At 38.4% G+C, this 8596-nt stretch overlaps 1 protein-coding gene across 2 annotated transcripts in view; it reads right to left on the bottom strand.

The window, feature by feature from the left end:
• The window catches only part of LOC128240111 (UPF0046 protein C25E10.12-like), a 16831-nt gene extending 9018 nt beyond the window's left edge, over positions 1-7813 (bottom strand). Inside the window, exons 1-3 of one of the 2 annotated variants that reach the window (XM_052956616.1) lie at positions 7180-7813; positions 2270-2456; positions 1723-1839 (exon numbers count right to left, since the gene is read on the bottom strand). In XM_052956616.1, coding sequence (XP_052812576.1) covers positions 1723-1839; positions 2270-2456; positions 7180-7338 — 463 coding nt within the window. In that variant the 5' untranslated portion in view covers positions 7339-7813. The remainder of the gene's footprint in view (positions 1-1722; positions 1840-2269; positions 2457-7179) is intronic. The other variant, XM_052956615.1, reaches the window with a different exon arrangement.
• Between the last annotated feature and the right edge of the window lie 783 nt (positions 7814-8596).

Here is an 8596-nt window from a genome sequence, read left to right on the forward strand (position 1 = left end):
ACGCCGTAGTCTTTCAGGGATACAATATATAGCCTAGCTTGTACGCCGTAGTCTTGCAAGGACACATTATATAGCCTTGTACACCATAGTCTTGCAGTTCTAGCTCTAAAATGATTACATAGTAGCAAGTCTAGCGCTATAATAATTATACAGTATAATAATAGCCTTGAACGCCGTCGTCTTGCAGTGACAAGTATATAGCATAGCTTGTACGTCGTAGTCTTGCAGGGACACAGTATATAGCCTTGTACGCCGTCGTCTTGCAGGGACACAGTATATAGCCTTGTACGCCCTCGTCTTGCAGGGACACAGTATATATATAGCCTTGTACGCCGTCATCTTGCAGTGACACAGTATATAGCCTTGTACGCCGTAGTCTTGCAGGGACACAGTATATAGCCTTGTACGCCGTCGTCTTGCAGGGACACAGTATACGTATAGCCTTGTACGCCGTCGTCTTGCAGGGACACAGTAATTTGTATATAGCCTTGTACGCCGTCGTCTTGCAGGGACACAGTATATAGCCTTGTACGCCGTAGTCTTGCAGGGACACAGTATATAGCCTTGTACGCTCTAGTCTTGCAGGGACACAGTATATAGCCTTGTACGCTCTAGTCTTGCAGGGACACAGTATATAGCCTTGTACGCCGTAGTCTTGCAGGGACACAGTATATAGCCTGGTACGCCGTAGTCTTGCAGGGATACAGTATATAGCCTTGTACGCCGTAGTCTTGCAGGGACACAATATATAGCCTTGTATGCTCTAGTCTTGCAGGGACACAGTATATAGCCTTGTACGCCGTTGTCTTGCAGGGACACAGTATATAGCCTTGTACGACGTAGTCTTACAGGGACACAGTATATAGCCTTGTACGCCGTTGTCTTGCAGGGACACAGTATATAGCCTTGTACGCCGTCATCTTGCAGGGACACAGTATATAGCCTTGTACGCCGTCGTCTTGCAGGGACACAGTATATAGCCTAGCGTGTACGCCGTAGTCTTGCAGGGACACAGTATACGTATAGCCTTGTACGCCGTCGTCTTGCAGGGACATAGTATATAGCCTTGTACGCCGTCGTCTTGCAGGGACACAGTATATAGCCTTGTACGCCGTAGTCTTGCAGGGACACAGTATATAGCCTTGTACGCCGTAGTCTTGCAGGGATAAAGTATATAGCCTTGTTCGCCGTCGTCTTGCAGGGACACAGTATATAGTCTTGTACGCCGTCGTCTTGCAGGGATACAGTATATAGCCTTGTACGCCGTCGTCTTGCAGGGACACAGTATATAGCCTTGTACGCCGTCATCTTGCAGGGATACAGTATATAGCCTTGTACGCCGTCATCTTGCAGGGACACATTATATAGCCTTGTACGCCGTCATCTTGCAGGGATACAGTATATAGCCTTGTACGCCGTCATCTTGCAGGGGACAGTATAATCAGTATATAGCCTTATATAACCTTGTACACCGTAGTTTTACAGTTTTACAACCTAGCTCTAAAATGATAATATATTATATTGCCTTGTACATGGAGTTTTGAACTTACTCAATGTAAACCTAAACTAGTATATTGCCTAAATTATGAGAGAAATAAAAAATAAAAAAAATACTTTGATAATCGCAAAGACGGTACAGGCAATGGCCGTGAGTATCACGGCATTATATTTTAAGTTTTAATACATTTATGAAACAAGGTGTCTGTTAAATAAACGACAAACCTGTTTCTGTTAGGAAGATCAGTTGGCAAACGAAGCCCTTATGTCTAACAATTCTTTCATCAAACATTTGGTCGTGGTTACCAGCTATAACAATCTTCACAGAATGCGGTAGTGTACCTAAACATAACGAACAAACACTCGTAGTGTCAAAAAGTTATATATCCCCCCCCCCCCCCCCCCCAAAGCAAATTAAACCTTTTTTACATATCAATATCACATGTAGTTGTTTTACCAAATAAATATCACACGTATTTATTAATCAAATGTTCATCCCATGTAGCTGTTTTACCAAAAAAACATATATACATTTGTATGCAGTTATTTTACAAAATGCACATCATTATGTAGTTGTCTTTTCCAGCGAAATATTACATGCAGTTGTTTTACCAAGGAACCATGTGTTGGCCGTCTCTAAAACGAAGCACAGAATAAAGTTTATATGTAGATCTTTTACTAAGTGATCACGTTTTAGCAAGCTCTGCAATAAGTCATAGCAGAAAGTATATTAAAGTTTGAATAAAACAAAACTAAGAAATGTTAAAAATACCTAAGAAATCATTGAACCTCTTTACTTGTACAGGTGCACCGCCGTGACCAAAGTCCCCCGCGTGAATAAGGATATCCCCAGGAGGTATAAAATTGGGCACATCCTCTACCAATACATGCGTGTCAGATACACACACTATACGTAGTTCCTTGGAGGATATTTGTGTGTCATGGGGCATTTGTGTCACCTGAAATATTGGATATACACACTATACGTAGTTCCTTGGAGGATATTTGTGTGTCATGGGGCATTTGTGTCACCTGAAATATTGGATATATACACTATACGTAGTTCCTTGGAGGATATTTGTGTGTCATGGGGCATTTGTGTCACCTGACATATTGGAAATACACACTTTACGTAGTTCCTTGGAGGATATATGTGTGTCATGGGGCATTTGTGTCACATGAAATATTGGATATACACACTATACGTAGTTCCTTGGAGGATATTTGTGTGCCATGGGGCATTTGTGTCACCTGAAATATTGGATATACACACTATACGTAGTTCCTTGGAGGATATATGTGTGTCATGGGCATTTGTGTCACCTGAAATATTGGATATACACACTATACGTAGTTCCTTGGAGGATATTTGTGTGTCATGGGGCATTTGTGTCACCTGAAATATTGGATATACACACTATACGTAGTTCATCTCAGGATATTTGTGTGTCATGGGGCATTTGTGTCACCTGAAATATTGGATATACACACTATACGTAGTTCCTTGGATGATATTTGTGTCTCATGGGGCATTTGTGTCACCTGACATATTGGAAATACACACTATACGTAGTTCCTTGGAGGATATATGTGTGTCATGGGGCATTTGTGTCACATGAAATATTGGATATACACACTATACGTAGTTCCTTGGAGGATATTTGTGTGTCATGGGGCATTTGTGTCACCTGAAATATTGGATATACACACTATACGTAGTTCCTTGGAGGATATATGTGTGCCATGGGCATTTGTGTCACCTGAAATATTGGATATACACACTATACGTAGTTCCTTGGAGGATATTTGTGTGTCATGGGGCATTTGTGTCACCTGAAATATTGGATATACACACTATACGAAGTTCCTTGGAGGATATATGTGTGTCAAGAGACATTTGTGTCACCTAAAATATTGGATATACACACTATACGTAGTTCCTTGGAGGATATTTGTGTGTCATGTGGCAATTGTGTCACCTGAACTATTTGATATACACACTATACGTAGTTACTTCGAGGATATATGTGTGTCATGGGGCATTTTTGTCACCTGAAATATTGGATATACACACTATACTTGTGTTTGAAAATCGGACTCTATTTGCTATCGATAATCGAATCGAATCGGACCAAGTATTTCGATTTACTATCGGACAATAATCGAAACTCATAATATCATAAACAAATACATTCTTTATACATAGTATCATCATGATCATTTAAATGGTTAAACCTGGAATCAGTACGTGTGTGCGTTAAGTCATGCTTTTAGCAACAATAAGTAAATTTCCATTTTTTTTTTCTGTTTTTAATAACTGAACGAAAAAAAACATAACAACACAACACATACTTAATATCTGCACATCAATTGCAAAATGATGCATTCCGCATCAAGTAAGTTATCTTAGCATTTTATCCACGTAAAAGCATATTATATATTTGTGAACCAGCTTAACATTCAATAACCTGCTATATTGAACTTTTTTTATTAGAATATCTTAATTTCATAAAACTTTCACAAAAAGTACATTATTTAATTACAAACGATACCAATAAAAGGTTTCGAAAACAGAATGCATCGAGCAGGGATCCCCGGTATCTGCAGGTAAGAACGGATCCACTACCCCATAGAGACAGGTTATCGAAGAAGATTTTATGAAATATATAAACAATAAAAGACGATTTGAAATTTGGGAAAGTTTATAAGGTTTTAAGCGAAAGTGTTTACATTCACGGCATTTGTATATAAGAGAGTGACACCCCTTGTTAAAATGAACTAAACGAGAATTTACCGGAAAATTTTTTACTCGACATTTGCCACAAAAAAATATACGTAGTTTCCCGAAGTAACATTAGCGACATCGATTTTGGACAAGTACTATCGATTGTCGCCGAAATAGCATTGTCGACGACGATTAATCGATTGTACTCGATAATCGTTTCATCACTACACTATACGTAGTTCATTGGAAGATATTTGTGTGTCATGGGGCATTTGTGTCACCTGAAATATTGGATATACACACTATACGTAGTTCCTTGGGGGATATTTGTGTGTCATGGGGCATTTGTGTCACCTGAAATATTGGATATATACACTATACGTAGTTCCTTGGGGGATATTTGTGTGTCATGGGGCATTTGTGTCACCTGAAATATTGGATATACACACTATACGTAGTTCCTTGGAGGATATTTGTGTGTCATGGGGCATTTGTGTCACCTGAAATATTGGATATACACACTATACGTAGTTCCTTGGGGGATATTTGTGTGTCATGGGGCATTTGTGTCACCTGAAATATTGGATATACATACTTTACGTAGTTCCTTGGAGGATATATGTGTGTCATGGGGCATTTGTGTCACCTGAAATATTGGATATACACACTATACGTAGTTCATCGGATGATATATGTGTGTCATGGGGCATTTGTGTCACCTGAAATATTGGATATATACACACTATACGTAGTTCCTTGGAGGATATTTGTGTGTCATGGGACATTTGTGTCACCTGAAATATCGGAAATACACACTATACGTAGTTCATCGGATGATATATGTGTGTCATGGGGCATTTGTGTCACCTGAAATATTGGATATACACACTATACGTAGTTCCTTGGAGGATATTTGTGTGTCATGGGGCATTTGTGTCACCTGAAATATTGGATATATACACACTATACGTAGTTCCTTGGAGGATATTTGTGTGTTTTGAGAGATTTGTGTCACCTGAAATATTGGAAATACACACTATTCTTAGTTCCTTGGAGGGTATATGTGTGTCATGGGACATTTGTGTCACCTGAAATATTGGATATACACACTATACGTAGTTCCTTGGAGGATATTTGTGTGTCATGGGGCATTTGTGTCACCTGAAATATTGGATATATACACACTATACGTAGTTCCTTGGAGGATATTTGTGTGTTTTGAGACATTTGTGTCACATGAAATATTGGAAATACACACTATACTTAGTTCCTTGGAGGATATATGTGTGTCATGGGACATTTGTGTCACATGAAATATTGGAAATACACACTATACTTAGTTCCTTGGAGGATATATGTGTGTCATGGGCCATTTGTGTCACCTGAAATATTGGAAATACACACTATACTTAGTTCCTTTGAGGATGTATGTGTGTCTAGGGACATTTGTGTCACCTGAACTATTGGATATTCACACTATACGTAGTTTATTGGAGGATATATGTGTGTCATGGGACATTTGCGTCACCTGAAACATTGGATATACTCACTATACGCAGTTCCTTGAAGGATGTTATGTGTGTGTGTCATGGTATATTTGTGTCTCCTAAAATTTTGGATGTACCCACTTAACGAAGTTTTTTAAGGATATGTGTTACATGGCGAATTTGTGTCACCTTAAATCTTTGATATACACACTATACGTAGGTTTTTTTTAAGTATGAGTCAGTGACAAGGTAATACGTTTTTGTGTCAAAATGTCACAAATTATGCAATCAACAATGTCTCATGGTTTCTTTATGATATATTTTAAAATAAAGAACGATATTTATTAAAATAATGAAAATAGTGGATTAAATTCATTTACTGGTTATGCACCAGTCATTTGTAACCACGCCCCCCCCCCAGATCCGGGGAATAGCCGGGACTTTGACTTTCAGTCCAGCCAACCCCGGGTAAAATCCCCGCACCCCATAGACTCTATATAAGGCCAAATCTCAGCTTAATTTGGCGCTATGACAAAACCACCGAGGTCATCCGGCCCTGCGGGGGCACCTGGAAAGTAAAAAAAACGGCCCTTTTCCCCAGCTATCCCCCCGGACCTGGGGGGGGGGGGCGTGGTTACAATTGACTGGTGCATTATCTATAAGAAAGATAGCTGCAATCACAACAAAGTCACAATTTTAGACATTGTTGATTGGGAAGAGTTGACTATTTTTACTCAAAAACAAGTTAATTTTGCATTAAGACATTTCCGAAAAAATGCAAATGCTGTTTATGAACATCTGATAAAATATTATTTTTTTCTGATCTCCTAATTACACCTAAACATGGTGCAACGGATTTATGTTTTATGCTTGCTAGATATTGAACCTAAAAACAGAATAAAAAAAAGAGATTTTTTCAAACATTTTATGTTTTGCTCATTTGAACGACTTTTGCAATGTGGAAGGAAGTCCCTTAATGTCGCTTGCTTCATTGTATAATTGAATGTTGTTATTATTTTTCTCAAATATACATGTATATCAAGCATATAAATTGATAATGCAGACAAAAGTCGCGTATCGGAATATATCTTGAAAACAGTATGAGGGTTTTGTGTTTTATTGGGTGTTATTAAAGGAAAGAGGGAGGGTATGAAGTATGTATATTATGTATATTATTTATATAACACGAGTAGTTGTATGTGAACGTCCTTTACAATACTTCAGTTCATTTATCTAGGTGTGAATTAAAAAAACGAGGCGTTACGTCTAAAAGAAAAACAATACACGTAGTTCTTCTGGGACTAATTATTGTGGCGTAGGTACGTAGACACGAGCCTGAATTCTCAAAATGTTTCAAAAGTGTATATATGATATTGTTGGCCATGTTAGGTTAGATGTTTAAAATCGCAGAGTTTATCTATTTCAAGTAAGATAGAATGTGACAGCTAAATCTGTGTCTCAAGACCGTACCTGTATGACAGTTTGTGAATTGTTGATGGTTTCCCAAGCCCTGGTAGGCTCCTCAGTCAGATGGTGAACCTTTACCTCCGCCCCTGCTCGCTTCCCGCTTTTAGTTAAGGTTCTTTGTAGTCTCCGTAACATCGTTGATATGTAAGTTCGAACTACCATTCGCAATGATTGATATATATGTAGGTGTATCACAAATCATTTCCTCTACACAAAGTATCTTTGAGATTCGGGTAAACTGATGTGTGCAAACACGTCTGTTGAACAAATAACAGCTCACTCATTAACAACATAAACCTTTACGAGCACTGTATTCCTGTACATTCTGTAGACGTTATTACAACTTTTTTTTTACCTTTTTAAAGTAAAAACTGTTGTAATAGGCTTCAAACTATGTAGATTAAATCCAAACACAGCATTGTCATGGACATTATTGTTTAATTATTATACATGTATTTTCACGTCAGCTATAGGTACTTCTATTTCTAAAACTAATGTCCACACCTGTTTTAAGATAACGTATGTAACTATATATACATTGAAAAAATGACACACAAGGAAGAGAATACCCTAGCAAGTGGAAGTCGTCTGTACCCTCTATTAGACTAAATGTTAGTCAGATTGAGGTATAACAAGGAAGTACGGTATACATGTTTAGGTTCGAGAATCTTAACAAGATCACTTGTTTAACTTTAACAAAGCACGGTCTGAATAATCATTGTATTTCACGTGAACAGATTCAAAAGCAAGTACAGAATGCAGCTCAGTTTCGTTATTACGAGACTATCTGTTGATATTTATCGCGTTCACATTACATGTACATGCATCGAGCTGCGCGACCATAATAGCTCGCTTCAGTACGTATGACCGCTAATTTTCACTGCTTGTGTTAAAGATATATTATCAAAAGCCAAACCAGACTTTGTCAACAAGATCGCCGAGGATCAACACGGTGCCACTTCGGATCAGGCCCGGAGCCAACACGACCGTACCAGACTACCCGGATCGAACAATCGCTTTGGACGATACCGGATGACCACGGCATTTATAAACAGATTAAAATTGTCGGGGTGGTGTCCCGGACCATGACAGACCATCCAAGACCATCACGGCGGATAAGCTCGGACCGAACACGGATTCAACGATGATCTGACTCCGGATTGGCCTATTTTCAGTCCGGGGCAGTCCGGGAGGTCGACTGTGGGACTAGGGTTAACTGATACTTTCTTTTATGCTTGATTCAAAAAGACACTTACATGATATAATCCATGTAGATTTGTGTTCTATTTTATAAGCCTATGTACAAAATGAAATGTTTTTTTTAAATAAGGAGATTTATTCTTTAAAACTGTATTCTTTTACAAATGTATTAAACATGCAAGAGCTTGTTTTATATGATAAAATTAAAGGTTGTTAAATT

The sequence above is a fragment of the Mya arenaria genome, chromosome 7, assembly GCF_026914265.1.
Source record: "Mya arenaria isolate MELC-2E11 chromosome 7, ASM2691426v1".
NCBI classification, from domain to species: Eukaryota; Metazoa; Mollusca; class Bivalvia; order Myida; family Myidae; genus Mya; species Mya arenaria.